At 51.4% G+C, this 16,344-nt stretch overlaps 3 protein-coding genes across 3 annotated transcripts; 2 read left to right on the forward strand and 1 right to left on the reverse strand.

Annotated features, from left to right (window-relative positions):
* The first annotated feature begins 4,241 nt into the window (after positions 1–4,241).
* Clpp (caseinolytic mitochondrial matrix peptidase proteolytic subunit) lies at positions 4,242–11,461 on the forward strand. The gene is made up of 6 exons (XM_051139780.1): positions 4,242–4,466; positions 4,561–4,632; positions 5,382–5,478; positions 6,786–6,973; positions 7,516–7,621; positions 11,181–11,461. The coding sequence occupies exons 1-6, from the start codon at positions 4,281–4,283 to the stop codon at positions 11,348–11,350; spliced, it is 819 nt and encodes a 272-aa protein (XP_050995737.1). The 5' UTR covers positions 4,242–4,280; the 3' UTR covers positions 11,351–11,461.
* Positions 11,462–12,827: 1,366 nt separating this feature from the next.
* Positions 12,828–14,641, forward strand: Alkbh7 (alkB homolog 7). Its single transcript, XM_051172868.1, has 4 exons — positions 12,828–13,044; positions 13,854–14,027; positions 14,135–14,259; positions 14,407–14,641. Exons 1-4 carry the CDS (start codon positions 12,841–12,843, stop codon positions 14,567–14,569), a joined length of 666 nt encoding a protein of 221 aa, XP_051028825.1. The 5' UTR covers positions 12,828–12,840; the 3' UTR covers positions 14,570–14,641.
* A 146-nt stretch (positions 14,642–14,787) lies between these two features.
* On the reverse strand, positions 14,788–15,444 carry Pspn (persephin). Its single transcript, XM_051139668.1, has 2 exons — positions 15,294–15,444; positions 14,788–15,206 (listed from the first exon to the last, which is right to left on the reverse strand). The coding sequence occupies exons 1-2, from the start codon at positions 15,442–15,444 to the stop codon at positions 14,890–14,892; spliced, it is 468 nt and encodes a 155-aa protein (XP_050995625.1). The 3' UTR covers positions 14,788–14,889.
* Between the last annotated feature and the right edge of the window lie 900 nt (positions 15,445–16,344).

Raw genomic sequence — 16,344 nt, forward strand, 5'->3', positions numbered from 1 at the left:
ACTCCTGGTCCTCCTGCATGCTGGGAATGACAGGTTTGAGCCACCATAGCAGGCCGAGACTGTTGCCGCAGCAGTGGCTGTCTTGGCCCGGAGAACTGAATCCCACAAGAGCTGGATGAGCCAATGCCCACAGGTTCCATGTTACACAAGTGCATTTGCAAAACCAGGGGGTTGGCACCACTTACACCTGTCGATCTCAATCTGGCTTCAGTAGCCGTGACCTGGATTCCTCTGGGTTTGTCGTGATCTTCCCTGAGCGAGATATGCATAAATATCCAAACAGAAGGCTGCCAGTGCCTCTTTTCTGTCATCCCAGACCTTGGGAAAAAAAGCTCTGGAATTTAATGCCAGCCTTGGCAACATAGTAAGTTCCAGGCCAGCCTGGGGATTACTGGAAAGTCTGTCTCAAACAGACAAAAAAAAAAAAAAAAATTTATACACACACACACACACACACATCACCAAATAAGGAAACTGCATAACTCTTTGAAAATAGAAAGCGGACTCCAACCCCTCTCCAGACCACCCCAGAACTTCAACTTGTTTAAGGGCTGGAGAGGTGGCTCAGAGGTTAAGAGCACTGGCTGCTCTTCCAAAGGTTCTTGAGTTCAATTCCCAGCAATCACATGGTGGCTCACAACCATCTGTAATGAGATCTGGTATCCTCTTCTGGTGTGCAGGTGTACATGCAGGCAGAACACTGCAAACATAATCAATAAATATATCTTAAAAAAAAAAAAAAGAAGACAGTTACTGCATTCTAGAAAGATTCAGTTACCATACAAAATAGCTGTCTTAATTCATAGGTGAAAAGGACTAAGACCTATTAGCAGTGACCCTGCTTTGGTGCCGCATGCCCACCATCTCAGTATTCTTGAGGCTGAAGCAGGTAGATTACCATGAGTTCCAGGCCAGCCTGAGCTAGAGGGAGACCTTGTCTCAGAAAAACGAAAGCAGTACATATGTCCCTGAACCTACCCCTCAGCTCACTGAGGTCTGAAAGGTGACATTCAGTGACAAAGCAGTTGAGAGCATTTCCCATTCTTGTTTGGACCCTAGCACCCACACCAGCCAGGCAGCTCACAACTATTCTGTACCTTCAGCTACAGCAGATCTGATAACCTCTTCTGGCCCCTGGAGCACTTGTACATTCACACACCTGCAATTAAAAATAATAACCAAAATAAATAAATAAATAAAATAAAAACAAAAAAAACCATAAACCTTCAAAAATACTCATTGTTTTTGTTTGGTTGGGTTTTTATATTTATTTATTTATTTATTTATTTATTTATTGAGACAAGGTTTCTCTATGTAGCCCTGGCTAGCTTCAAAATCACCAAGATCCTCCCAAGATCTTCCTGCCTTTGCCTCCTGAGCACTGGGATTAAAGATATGTATCATAGCTGGGAGATGGTGGTGCCCACCTTTAATCCCAGCCCTTGGGAGGCAGAGGCAGGTGGATCACTGTGAGTTTGAGGCCAGCCTGGTCTACAGAGTGAGTCTAGGACAGTCAAGGACGCACAGAGAAACCTTCTCTCGAAAAAACAAATGAACAAAAAAATAAATAAAAAATAAAGATGTGTACCACAAAGCCAGGAGTTGTGGTGCACACTTTTAGTGCCAGCATTTGGGAGGCAGAGGCAGGCAGATCTCTGAGTTTGAAGCCAGCCTGGTCTATAGAGTGAATTCCAGGACATCCAGAGCTATACAAAAGAGCTCTATTTAGAAAATGGAAAATAAAAATGTGTGCCACCATGCCCTGGCTCGGTTTTTTGTTGTTGTTTTCTTCCTATCTTTCATCGTTGGTTGTTTTTTTGTTTTTGTTTTTTTGTTTTTTTTTTTGTTTTTTTTTTTGTTTTTTTTTTTTGAGGCAGGGTTTCCCTGTGTACTGGATTAAAGTTGTGCACTACCACACCTGGCCTGTTTTTATTTATTTATTTTAAAATATTTATTCTTTAACAAGTTCATGTAATTATGCAAACTGTTTTACTCAAGTGTATTCCTGGTCCTCCCATACAACATCCTCCCACCTTCACGTCCCTTTTTTTGCGCAACCCACTGAGTCCAGTAACTGCTGCCTGCTGGCACACTGACTGACCTTGCCACCTTGACCTTGCCCAGGCAGCAACAGCTGCCTGTGAGGTCACAAACGTGATGGCCTCGCCAAGTCTTCTAGACAACATTTCTCACAGCCTTTGTCCCATCCTCCAACTCTCACATTCTCTCTACCACTTCCTCTGTGATGTCCTCCGAGGGGCAGTGGCGCTTTGAGTGTCCCTCTTAGGGCTGAGCACTCACAGCAGCCCATTCTTTCTCTGCATCCTGACGTATTGAGTCTCTGAATCCTCTGCTTCCTGAAGCCGAGCAGCTGCCATGCTGTCAGCCATTCAGCATAGCACCAAAGGGCAAGTTTCTCTCCTCGGTGTGTGACTTCTTAGTGTGGGTTTTATAGTCAGATCATAGCACTGAACATGGTTGCCTCCTAGAGAGCAGCCTTGAATCCAACCAGACGGCCGCTGGTTGCCCCTGTAGCTCTCATGCCACTATTGCCCCAGTAGCAACATCCTGCCATGGGTTGGAGTTGCAGTAGTCATTGGGGTCAACAGGTGGTAAAACTGCTGATGTCATCTTCCGGCACTATGAAATCGCAGCAGCAGGGAGCAAGCCTCCAGGCCAGTTCCAGCTTGATTTCTCCATATCCTGCAACCAAAGTGACAGACACCTTCAACAACTGAGTCTTGTCCTCTGATTACGGAGCACAACAAGGTCAATTAGTGCGACAGCGCTAAGCAATGCTTACATAAGGTAACAGCTGAGATGCCAGAAGAGCTAAAATTGGATTTCAGGGTAACGGGTAACTGGGGCAAAAGTTAAGAAATAAGCCTACAGGAAATAATCTGGCCAGCTGCAAAGAGCAGCCCCCACTAGAGAGAGCAATGCCTATCTATTTCCACCGGAAATAGAGTTGATAAGAAACCCACTTTTATGGCCACTATTCCTTCCTGCCCACCAGAATTAGGGTTAATAAGAAACCAGGCACTTCCTTGGACAAGAAAGCTAAGCCATGGGTGGTCTTGGCGCCTTTTTCTGTAGCCTGTCACTTTAGACATTAGGCCTCTTTGTTACTCAACCAATAGATTCTTGCCAGGTTGGAACTCCCCTGCTTTGCGGCACACTGGGAGGGGATACGAACCTATAAATTTACCCTCCGCCCAGAGATCAGGGCTCTTTCTGGATATCACTTGTGTTGGTGTCTGGTCAGAGCCCGGCTTTGAGTCGATTAACGGTCCTCATGTATATTGCATCGGTATCGAGTCCTGGTGGTCTTTTTTGGGGTGCAGCACAGTTGACTGAGAAAATTCTAGAGTGTGCCTGGGGTGGAAGCAAAGCCTGATGTCCCAGCCTGATATAGGTGTGTTGTAAAGGAGCCAAGCACAGGGTTGAGAGGAATCCTATGTGGGAGAAAGTGTGGCTGCTGGAGTCACGAGGAAGACAAAGAAATGGGTGTAAAGGTGATTGAATAGGAAGCCACGATGTCTTTCGGAGGTGAGGTTGGGGGGGGGGGTTATTTCTCAAAGTGGAGCACTGCGCACATGGACAGTAGAAACTGTCCACTTGGAATGGGGACAATACATGAACAAAAGAAAGAAAAAAAAGAAAGAAAGAAGAAAAAAAAAAAGAAATCTGGGCACCCTCTGAGAACGAATACAGGTGTAGCGAACATCCGGTACTTCCGGCAAGATTCAGGCTTCCTGCCCTGGGGTCCTTCGAGGCCTCCAAGATCCCTAGCTCAGTCTCCCTAATTCTCTTATCTGCATTGTTCAATAAATTCCAGCGAGTCCTGGTTCGACCTTCGATTTAACTCTCGCCCTCTTTCTCTAAAGAACCTATAGGCGGGAGTTACGGGTCCAAAGCACTTGGGAATTGTAGTTCCATACGACCCGACCCGACAGGTTGCAGGCCAGCACGTGGACTCGTGGATTGGGGCAGGAGCAATGGTAGAGGGCAGGTATCTCGCCTTAGGCCTCGCCTCACCCCTCCGTGCGCTGCTTCCCGGGTGAACACAGAGGAACGGCGAGGCCTCGTGAATACGCCTGCATGGGACCGAGAAGCAGGCAGGTTCTCCCTAGCCTTCATCCCGTGACGACCCCACCCATAGATTTACCCTTGCATTCTGCAGCCACGCCCACTCCGTTTCCGGAAGTGGGCTGCCAGCTACTCCCGCAAAGCACGCCAGGAGTTGTAGTTCCGGAAGCCAAGCCGGTGCGCGCGGCGGCATGTGGCCCCGAGTGCTGCTGGGGGAGGCCCGAGTGGCTGCGGGCGGATTCCGTACTGCCTTGTCTCGCCTAGCGGTGCGGTTCTCCCCGCCATGGACTGCTGGGAGCGGTTCACCCCTGCAGAGAAGCCTGCATGGAACTGCAACGCGGGCTTTCCCGCTCATTCCCATAGTTGTAGAGCAGACGGTACGGGGGGCCTGGTGGAGACGTGGCGCGGAGGCTTGTAGTTGGTGAGCGTGCTAGGGGCGCTGACCTTTCACCTCTGTTCTTTTCCCACCAGGGTCGAGGCGAGCGGGCTTATGACATATACTCAAGGCTGTTGCGGGAGCGCATCGTCTGCGTCATGGGCCCGGTGAGACACCTTGCTGTCTCTCCCAACACTTCTCCCCTTGTCAAGCACTGTGACGTGTGCCCCGCCCCTTCGCCCCTCTGCCTTCCTAACCCCTGGTGACCTTCTAGACCCTAATCTCTGACTTAAACATTCTTTTTTCATTTGAGTCAAAATTTTGCTCTGTAGTCCAGGCTAGCCTCAACCTTGCCATCTTCCTGCCTCAGCTTCCTAAATGTTGGGGTGTCAAAGTTGGGGTTTATCACCACTATAGCTGCTTTCAGCTAATGTCGTCTTTTGAGACAGGGTCCCAGGCTAGTCTTGAACACCCTATATAGCTGACATGACATTTAAACCTGGGATCAAGGGCATAGAACACCACACCAGGTTTATGTAGTGCTGGAAATGGAATTTAAGGCTGCCGGGGCTGCTGGCTCATGCCTTTAACCCTAGCACTCAGAGGCAGGCGGATCCCTGAGTTCAAGGCCAGCCTGGTCTACAAAGTGAGTCCAGGACAGCCAAGACTAACACAGAGAGACCATACCACCATTCCAGGCTTAGGCTGTGCTTGAACCCAGGGTCTTGTGCATGATAGACAAGGACTCTACCAACTAAACCGGTCCTCTCCTCAACTTACTGTCTTCCACTGTCTGGGACATTCTGGCCATCCCTTCCTAAGCTTGAAATTCCTGGTTCCCAGGGCCTCAGCTCCTTAAACCTCTACCTATCCCATCTTGAACTTGGGGATACCTCTTTGCTCTCCCCATCTGCAGATTGATGACAGTGTCGCCAGCCTGGTCATCGCCCAGCTGCTCTTCTTACAGTCTGAAAGCAACAAGAAACCCATCCATATGTACATCAACAGCCCAGGTGAGCAGGGCTTGGCCCGGGAGTGGGGATCTGGGGTCAGCACTTCCTTCTCTGTCTATAGAATCTAAACTTTAGAATTGCTCAAAGCAGGGCACGGTGGTGCACAGCTTTAATTCTTCCTGCACTTGGAAGGCCGAGGCAGGCAGATCTTCTAGTTCGGGGCCAGCCTGGTCTACATAGTAAATTCCAGGACAGCCAGGGCTACCCAGAGAAACTCTGCTCAAAAAACAAAATAGAAAGAAACGTAACATTTTTAGCTAGGCTGTGGTGGTGCACACCTTTCACCCCAGCACTCGGGAGGCAGAGGCAGGGGGATCTCTGAGTTTGACGCCAGCCTGGTCTACATAAGTGAGTTCCAGGACAGCCAGGGTTCCACGGAAAGACCCTGTGTGGGGGGGAGGGATTAATTAATTAAAATCACTCCAGAAGGGTCTTTCACTGGCCTGGAACCTTCCAAGTGTGCAAGTCTAGCCTGTCAGCGAGCCTAAGAACCTTCCTGTGTCCACCTCCCCAGCCTTGGGTATGTGCTGCACGCCTGTTTTGTGAGTACTGGATATCCAAACTCAGGTCCACATGTTTGTGTAGCAGGCACCTCAAAGTCTCCCCGCTTTGAGAGTAGCCAAATTAAGGGGGAAAATAAATTGTTTTCACTCTGTAGCCCAGATTCTCTTCTATGGTCCCTCCTGAGCCGCTTGCTTTAGCTGGGATGGCAGAGCCACCACACTCTGCAGAAAAAGCTGATCTTGAAGAAAAATATTAGAGTTACATTTATTTACATGTGTGTGTGCACGCACCACCATGTGCATGTATGGAAGTCAGAGAACAACCTGTAGGAGTCCGTTCTCTCCTTCCATCATGTGGGTCCCGGGAATTGAACTCAGTTTGTCAGGCTTGGCGGCAAGCACCCCTGCTAGCTGTTGCTTCTCAGCAGCCGAAGGATGGGCAATTTTGAATGGGCACTGTTAGGCAGGCACTTTCATAGAATGTCCTACGTAGTGCACAGTGTCTCTCTTCTCACCAAAGCACATGGAAGGTAAGGATCTACTCGACGTAGGGCACCTGTGCCTCAGAGAGCTGGTCCTGGCATGGTGACACACAGCCGGGAGGTGGCTGACAGGGCCTTTTGATTTTTTTTTTTTTTTAAATTGTGCGTGTTGTCCCATGTATATGTGTGACCGAGGCTGATTCTGAAGGAAGGACTGTCCTTGCTACCCCTCCCTCCTCTCATTTCTGTCATCCCCTACCCGCTAATGACATTTGTACTTGTGGCTTGCCCACTGGGCCCTGACTTGTGCCACTGCCTGCAGGTGGCGTGGTGACTGCGGGCCTGGCCATCTACGACACAATGCAATACATTCTGAACCCTATCTGCACGTGGTGTGTTGGGCAGGCCGCCAGCATGGGCTCCCTGCTCCTCGCCGCGGGCAGCCCCGGCATGCGCCACTCGCTGCCCAATTCCAGAATTATGATCCACCAGCCCTCCGGAGGAGCCAGGGTGAGTGCACGTTCTGCAGCGATGCTGGGTAGGAATCAGGACCCAAGGGACACTGCTTTTTGTTTGTTGGAGGCGTGGTCTGTGGTCTCACCATGCAGCCTAAGCTTTCCCAGAGCCTCTAACCGACCGAGGTGCTCCTGACGCCACTGCTTTGAGAGAGGTGTTTTCATGGCTGGGGAGGTGCTCCTCGGGAGTAGAATGTTTGCCAAACACAGGCAAGTCCCTGGGTTCCATCTCAAACACTGGAAAGGATAAAAACAAAACAAAACAAAACAAAAAGCAGAGCCAGGCATGGTGGTGCACGCCTTTAATCCCAGGACTCAGGAGGCAGAGGCCAGCCTAGTCTACAGAGTGAGTTCCTAGACAGCCAGAGAGCTATGTAGAGAGACTCTGTCTCAAAACAAAACAAAAAGAAAATTAAGTAAAAACAGACCAACGGGGAGAAGCTACACTCGGGAACTACCGGGCTGTAGCACTGGGCTGCCCCCTCGCCCTGCTGTCTCCGGAGGCTTTATCCTCTTTTTCAACTCACTGTACGTCAGGGCCAAGCCACAGACATCGCCATCCAGGCAGAGGAGATCATGAAGCTGAAAAAGCAGCTGTACAACATCTACGCCAAACACACCAAGCAGAGCCTGCAGGTGATAGGTAAGCACCCAGCTGCATACAGCACACCCGGTGCGCCAGCTTTGTCCTGAACCCAGGGCTTCCCCACTGCATCTGTGTGGTTACCCCAGGCCCTGACGGGTGTCGAGTGGGATGTCTAACCCACAAATGCTCTGTGCCTGTGGCCCCTGCTAAAGCTCTTAGCCAAAAGTGTCTCTAAAGGTGAGGGGTGTGGCAAACCCCCTCCTAGTGAGGGGTTGGGAGTGTGGTCAGGGGTGGAGCCTTCACCTAGGGTTCCTCAATGAGGGCTGGAGGTGTGTCTTAATGATGCATTTCTTTCTTTCTCCTCCTTTTTTCTTTTTCTTTTTTTTTTTTCTTCTCCTCCTTCTCTCCTCCTCCTCCTTCTTCTTCTTCTTTTTTTTTTTCCAAGACAGGGTTTCCTTGTGTAGCCTTGGCTGTCCTAGACTCACTCTGTAGATCAGGCTGGTCTCGAACTCACAGCGATCCACCTGCCTCTGCCTCCCAAGTGCTGGGCTTAAAAGTGTACGCCACCACACCTGGCCTATTTTTTACTGTATATATATGGGTGTTTTTCCAGCATACATGCTACAAGGGTGCCAGTAGGGTCTCCCTGCTGCCTGTGACATACACACACACACACACATACAAGGAGAAACCCTATTTTGAAAAACAAAGAAACAAAATTTATTGGGCAGTTGGAAATCCAGCAGGGAATCCCTGTGTGGGCATCACAAGGCCCTGAACCTCAATAGCAGGATCAAACCGATGTGAGAAGGGCTCGGTCAAGGCCTGCATTAACATCCTGTAAAGCCCATTTCACCTCCTCTGTAATGGCTACAATCTCCTTTGGCTGTGTGGCACCAGGAAGCAGGAGAAAGAGGTGGGTGAGCGGTCCTGTGGTAACAGGAAGGCAAGGTCTGATCCGTGCCAGGTTCCTGGAAAGGTCTCCATGGAAACCAGCATGTGGGGTATGGGAAAGAACTAACTTTTGGGGCCTAGTAGCATCACAGGTAACCGTGTACCCCAAAACAGATAACAGTTCTTGGATTTGTTCCTTTTCAGCTGCAGTGTGAAGCCCAACTGCTCTCACAGCAGGAGAGAGATCCTGGGGCTTGAGCTGGGCAGTTTGTTGCTCCGGGTGACCAATCAAACTATCCATGTAATGGAGCCGGGCATGGTGGTACACGCCTTTAATCCCAGCACTTGGGAGGCAGAGGCAGGCGGATCGCTGTGAGTTCGAGGCCAGCCTGGTCTACAAAGTGAGTGTAGGACAGCCAGGGCTACACAGAGAAACCTTGTCTCGAAAAACCAAAAAAAAAAAAAAAAAAAGTCGGGCATGGTGCTGCACGCCTTTAATCCCAGCACTCGGGAGGCAGAGGCAGGCGGATCGCTGTGAGTTGGAGGCCAGCCTGGTCTACAAAGTGAGTCCAGGACGGCCAAGGCTACACAGAGAAACCCTGTCTCGAAAAAAAAAAAAATCCATGTAACGGATCACATAACAGTCACTGGCCCCCTCTTTAATAGCCCCCCCACACAGAAATCTGACAAATAGTGGGACTATTTTTCATCCAATACCTTCCGCTGATATCTGCTCATGGGTGTTTTATTATTACAGGTACAGAGAAAGCAAATCTTTGTCCTGTGGGTGTAGCAAAACAGAGAAAAAAACAATTTTTAATATCTACGGTGACAAGACAGTATCCATGATGGACGGCAGATAAATGAAGGGAAGCCACCTGGGGGAGGCCCCATCACCTGCATAGGAGCCTTGGTAGAGCTGAGGTCACAGAGAAATCTAAATTTGCCTGACTTCTTCCCCTCCCCCAAGACAGGGTCTCTCTGTGTAGCCTTAGCTGTCCTGGACTCACTTTGTAGACCAGGCTGGCCTCAAACTCACAGCGATCCGTTTGCTTCTGCCTCCCGAGTGCTGGGATTAAAGGCGTGCGCCACCATGCCCGGCTCTGACTTATTTTTTTTTATAACAAAGACAGGAGAATTCCAAGGACAGTCAGGTTGTTCTTGTACTAGTTCAAGCAATTCCTGGTGTTCTTCTCCCCTTACTGACTACTGATCCACCCACACAGGCCTATCAGAATTCCCTATCAGTTTTAGGGAGAATTGGAAACCTGTTGAAACAGCGGCCCTTAGCATGGGGGGAGGGGTGCCTCAAATATAATTTATCTTTTACAGTGCCATCGTCATGAAAGGCTTGATGGTCTGTGGTCATGAGTACATCTATATCTTCCAAGACATCCATTCCCCAGAGCTTTTGGGAAGGGCCACCAGCACGAGGGGTGTGATTGCCCCTTAATTACCATCATTGTCACACCATGTGGACCAGGATATTTTGAGGAGCCTTAGAGACCGCTGACACCCCACACGCCATTCCCACAGTGGTGGCGCACACCTTTAACCCCAGCACTCGAGGCGCAGGCAGGCAGATCTCTCAAAGTTTGAGGCCAGCCTGGTCTATAGAGTGACTCTAGGACAGCCAAGGCTACACAGAGAAACCCTGTCTTGAAAAAAACAAATGGAAAAAGAAAGGGAAAGAAGGAAAGGAATGTTTTGTTTTATTTTGTTTTTTTTTTACTGCTGGGGAAACTGAGACACAGAGAAGGCCAAGCCCCATGGGGAAGAATTGTCAGGGTACATGCTAACTTGGGGAGCCAGAATAAAAGCATTGTGGGCTGGAAGAAGGAAGGTCAGGAGTAGCTGGTGCCTGGAAGGTGATGTTTCTGTGTCACCAAAGATGACTTCAACTCCTGATGCTGATGGCTTCACCTTTGGTTCACTGGAACTACAGGTGGTTCTGGAGCTGGCACCTGGGCTCCGTGGGCGCTAGCTAGGCAAATGCTCTACCAATTGAACTCCTCTCTTTCTTGGTTTGTTTGTTTGTTTTGGGTTTGGTTTTTTTTGTTTGTTTGTTTTTGTTTTTGGAGACAGGGTTTCTCAGTGTAGCCTTGGCTGTCTTAGACTCGCTTTGTAGTCCAGGCTGGCCTCGAACTCACAGCGATCTGCCTGCCTCTACCTCCAAGTGCTGGGATTAAAGGTGTGTGCTACCACGCCTGGCCTCTTTTTCTTTTAAGATATGATCGTGGTATGTAGTCCAAGCTGGTGTTTTGTTTTGTTTTGTTTTGTTTTGAGACAGGGTTTCTCTGTGTTCTGGGACTCACTTGTAGGCCAGGCTGGACTGGAACTCACAGAGCTCCACTTGCCTCTACCTCCTGGGTGCTGGGAATAAAGGTGTGCACCATCATGCCCAGCTCTTTCTTTCTTCTTTGTAGATTCTTTTAAAATTTATTTTACATGTACATGAGTACTCTATTTGCATGTACACCTGCATGCCAGAAGAGGGCATCAATCAGATTGTAGATGGTTGTGAGCCACTATGTGTTTGCCAGTAATTGAACTCAGGACCTCCAGAAGAGTAGACAGTACTCTTAACCGCTGAGCCATCTCTCCAGCCCTCTTTCTTTTTTTTTAAATAAAGGCACAGATCCCACGGTAGGGGCCCCAACCTTGTAACTTCACAAATCATCCCACGTCTCTGCACTTACCCACATACACTGCTTCCCCCCAGAGTCAGCCATGGAGAGAGACCGCTACATGAGCCCTATGGAGGCCCAAGAGTTTGGCATCTTGGACAAGGTCTTGGTCCACCCACCTCAGGACGGTGAGGATGAGCCAGAACTGGTACAGAAGGAGACTCCTCCAGCACCAACCGATCCTCCTGCCCCAGCAAGCACCTGAGGGCCTGACCTCATCTCCAGGAGTGTGGAAACAGACCGAGGACTGCCTACACTTCCTCTGCTCGGCCCGGAGGGGCCCCTGGAGGGGATGGAGATTGAGGCCGCACTCAAAGCAGGACAGCTTGCCTAAGACACTGTGATTTTAAATTAAATCTTTGTGGTCTTTGTCCCCTTGTCTGAAGCACCTTCAGTTACTTCCTTAAGACACCTGGCGCATCTCACCTTGACAAACCACTTTTCTTCTTTAAAAAGATCTATTTATTATGTATACAGTGTTGTACATGCATGTACACCTGCACGCCAGAAGAGGGCGTCAGATCACATTATAGATGGTTGTGAGCCACCATTTAGTTGCTGGGAATTGAACTCAGCACCTTTGGAAGAACAGGCAATGTTGTTAACCTCTGAGCCATCTCTCCAGCCCGACAAACCACTTCTTGAGTCAACAACCTTTTTTTTTTTTTTTTTTTTTGCTGTTGTTTGGTCTTTTGGTGACTATTCCTTTTGTGTGGCCCTGACTGTCTTGGAACTAATGGTATAAACCAAGCTAGCACCGGGCATGGTGACGCACACTTTAAATCTCAACACTCGTGAGGCAGAGGCAGGCAGATTTCTTTGAGTTCAGGCCAACCTGGTCTACAGAGAGAGTTCCAGAACAGCCAAGGCTACACAGAGAAACCTTGTCCTCCGGTCAGAGGACGACTTGCAGGAGTCGCTTTTCTGCTTGCACTGTGCGTAGGGGGTGGGGGGTAGGGTCTTGGGGATAAAGCCAAAGCCATCATGCTTCCTGACATGTGCCTTTACCTGCTGAGCCATATTCCTGGACCCAGATGCTATTATTACTATTATTATTTATTATTATTATTATTATTTTAGGTTTTTCGAGTCAGGGTTTCTCTGTGTAGCCGTGGCTGTCCTAGACTCGCTTTGTAGACCAGGCTGGCCCCAACTCACAGCGATCCACCTGCCTCTGCCTCCCGAGTGCTGAGATTAAAGGCGTGCGCCACCACCCCCGGCCAGATGCTATTTTATTAGGGTGGTGTGGAAATAAACTTTTTTTTTTTTTCATTTTAATTCACAACATTTGAGGTGCGGGTTGTATTAATGGGTCTTAATTTGTTTGAAGTCTTAATTTTATTCTGCGGGCCTCAAACTCAAGGGTTGACCTTGGAGTTGTTATCCTCCTCTCTCCACCAGGGTGTGCTGTGTAACAAGCGATAGGAAACCTCTAACCTTCGCATTGCCCCATGTGAACCTGAGCCTCGGTTCGTCCGCAATCCGCACCCCTCCACCTAGTGCACCTTGCTCAGGGACGAGAGGCGGGACCATCGGTAGACCAACTTGGGACACAGCTAATAGGATGTGAGCGCGTTCTTGTGTCCAGTAGCGCGGGAGAGGAGGCGGGCTCAGAGCGGGAGAGCCAATAGCTGGCGGGTGCAGCGCAGCCTAGCCAATGGCCTGTGGGGGCGTGACTCGAGCCGTCCCCTGAAGATGGCGGGCAGCGGGAGGCTTGCGCTGCGGTCGCTTTCTGGATTCGGCTGGGTTCGCGGCTCGGACCCTGCCGTGCTGAGCCGCCTGCGCGACGAGGCCGTGGTGCGGCCCGGCTTCCTGAGCCAGGCGGAGGAGGACACGCTGACACGGGAACTGGAACCCCAGCTGCGGCGCCGGCGGTACGAGTACGACCACTGGGACGCGGTGAGTGGGCGGGACCGGGGCGGAGAGCTACGGGAACGCCCACTAGGACAGTGAGTGGGCGGGGTGTAGAGTGAGGCGTACCCCAACTGGGGCGGGGTTGAGGAGCTCATCAGGCTGTGCTAGACTGGGGACGGTGTGTTTGGGACAGGTTTGGGTGGGACGTGGGAGTCGGGGGCACTGGCTGCTCTGGTGTGGGATGTGGGTGCTGGGCAGCTCGGGATGGACAGAGGTCGGCTCGTTCTAAAGGACAGGGCTGATCTTGATGCCAGAGCTGAGTCCAGGGGAAGGGCTGGCAGCTGGGGTGTTACGGGTAGGACTTAAAGGAAGGTAAGGGACCAGAGCCGGGGAAGGAACCGGAGGGTTGAGCTCATGGGGATTGAGCAGTGCAGTATTCCAGTGGGAGCAAATGACTTTGCTGGGACCCAGAGCTGGGGTGAGGCTGCACCTGGAATCAAAGGGAGAGCTTTGGCGGGCACCAAGGTATGGGCAGTGAGGGGAAGGAGGTCACTTCAGACATGAGGTTCTGAAGCTGAGGGGTGACAAGATTAGTAGTAGAAAGCGGACTCTGGGAGGAGTTCCAGCGGTTGGGGTCTCACTAGGGTCTTGAGGGGGATCAAGTTGAGACTGCAGACCGCAATACTGAGGTAGTCACCAGGAATTGGAACTTCAAGACCAGATATGGGCTTGAGACCTCGCTAAGCCAGTTTAAAGGCTGGACTGAGAGTTAAAGCTGGAAGGATTGCCTGCCTGCCCCTTTGTGCTTCCTTTCCTTGTTCTGGATGTTCCCGTGACCTGAGCTCTCTGTGCAGGCCATCCACGGCTTCAGGGAGACAGAGAAGTCCCACTGGTCTGATGCAAGCCAGGCCATCCTGCAGCGGGTCCAGGCAGCCGCCTTTGGCCCCGACCAGACCCTACTGTCCCTGGTCCATGTGTTGGACTTAGAACCCCGAGGCTACATCAAGCCCCATGTTGACAGTGTCAAGGTGGGCAGAAGGCAGTCCCTCAGAATTCCATGTCAGGATGTGGGTGGGCAGGAGGGCAGATCTGAGCCTGCCCCCCCCCCCACGTACATACACTGTACCCTTTCCAGTTCTGTGGATCCACCATCGCTGGCCTTTCCCTGCTGTCCCCAAGTGTTATGAAGCTGGTGCACACCCAGGAACCTGAGCAGTGGCTGGAACTGTTGCTGGAGCCAGGTTCCCTCTACATCCTAAGGTATGACCTAGCCTAGAAGCCCCCAGCTGAGGCCAGGTGTTTCTAACACCTTGTTTCTGCTCTTGCAGCAGAGAACAGCGTTAGCACCACTCTGTAGAGGGACAAGATGTCTCTCCGCCCACTGACTCAGCCTGTCTCTTCTTGCAGGGGTTCAGCCCGCTACGATTTCTCCCATGAGATCCTTCGAGATGAAGAATCATTTTTTGGGGAGCGCCGGGTCCCCCGGGGCCGACGCGTATCAGTGATCTGCCGTTCCCTCCCTGAGGGGATGGGCCCAGGAAGGCCAGAAGGCCCACCCCCAGCCTGCTGACCTCTGCACCCATCCTCTGCACGTGTAAATAAAGTAGGAAAAAGTATGCTGTGGCTATCTTCAAATTTCCATGCCAGGGCTGAGACTCTGAAGAGACGCTGGAGGTCTCAGAACTCCCAGCCCAGTGCTGCCAGGCGCACATCACACATCCTCCTAAGGCCGTGAGAGCATTTCTTTTATTGCATTCATTGCCGATAACCAGCCCCAGGTCCCTTTACTTCTTATCTTCACCTATGCAAGTGTCTAGTAAGTGTCACCTGAGCCTGTCAAAGCCCAGGCTGCTTCATGCTTGTGATTGTGAGACACAGGGCTAGCCACCTTCAGCCACCACAGCCACAAGCAGCAGCTGAGAGCTGAGGCAGCCGCTGCCAGCGGTGACGATCGTCAAGGAAGGTCACATCGGCATAGCTGGTGGCCTGGCAGCAGGGTCGGCCGTGGGCTCGACCCTGCCCTCGTAGCCGGGCCAGCACCAGGCTGTGCTGGGTCCGGGCCTCTCGGGGACAGCTGCCAGCACAGTATCGGAAGATGACCTTCTCCTCTGAGGCATAGCCCAGGCCCAGCTCAGCCACCGGCAGGGTCAGGCTCCACAGCTGGCAGGGACCAGCTGGGGCTCTCGGAAGGCGGACGTGCTTGTTACCTAGTGCAGGGAAAAACAGGATTATGAAGCAAAGTGAGGGCTTCGAGAGTGGGGACTGGGGAGTCAAGAGGCCCCCGGAATTCTTACCCTGATGCAGCTTCTGGGTCCCTCCAGTCTCTGCCGTCTCAGGGGAGAGCTCATCTGCCACAGGAGCCTCGTGAGCACCAGCAACCCAGCCGAGGCCCAGGTGAAAGCACAGTAGTAGCAGAAACATGATTGGACATCTTCCTGCGGCCATTGGGACAGGCAGCTCCCAGGATGCTGAGGAGTCAGGGTCCCTGGTGCCTTCAATTTATTCCCTGCCTATCCTGGGGATTAAACTCACCGCCAGCATCGTGGCCAGGGGAAGCCACTAGGGCCCCACCCACCTTGTCCCCACATCCTCACCCCTAAGAATTGATGGCTCACCCACCCAGACATTCCATAGACCCATTTCCGACCCCGCTGATGTCCCTAATTTATGAGTGTCATGCCATCAGCCAGAAGCAAGCCCAGGGCTGGCTACCGGCCTGTGTCCCCACCCCACCTGCTGTCATTGCAAGTGCAGAAGGCCCCAGGAAGAGCCCTGTTACAGGTCCTGGACTGGAGTGTGGGCCATGTGGGGCTGGTAGGGACTGGGAAGGGCACCCATCCATCTCTGCTTCAGCCGGGATTAAGACATCATGCCCTGTCTCCGGGCCTGGCTGAGCCAGCATCAAAACAGGAAAAGGGAGAGGCTAGGGGATGGCCAAGGGCTGGGACTCCCGTTCCTGGAAGGCCAACCTGAAGCTACAGCTACAGCCAGTCTGGGTTTGGAGCATCAGAAACCACAAGGAAGCCGGCGTTTGCTGGGTTTCATACAAGGCAGCAACAGATCATTCCCAGAAAGGCACAGGTTCTGTGGACTTCTGAATCCGCGAGACCCAGCAAGTGAGCATGGGCAACAATAAGCCAAGGACTCTGGAGACAAAGGAATAAAACTGATGCTGGGTGTGGTGGTGCATGCTGGTCTCCCCTGTGCTCAGAAGGCCAAGGATGCTACAGGCTGAGGCCAGCATAGGCTAGTATGCAGTGGTGAGAACTCAGCAGGTAACAGCCCTTGTCTCAAAGCCAGGCCAGAGTGAACTGCAGAATCCACATGGTAGGAGAGAGCAGATGC

This window comes from Acomys russatus, chromosome 31 (genome assembly GCF_903995435.1).
Source record: "Acomys russatus chromosome 31, mAcoRus1.1, whole genome shotgun sequence".
NCBI lineage: Eukaryota > Metazoa > Chordata > Mammalia > Rodentia > Muridae > Acomys > Acomys russatus.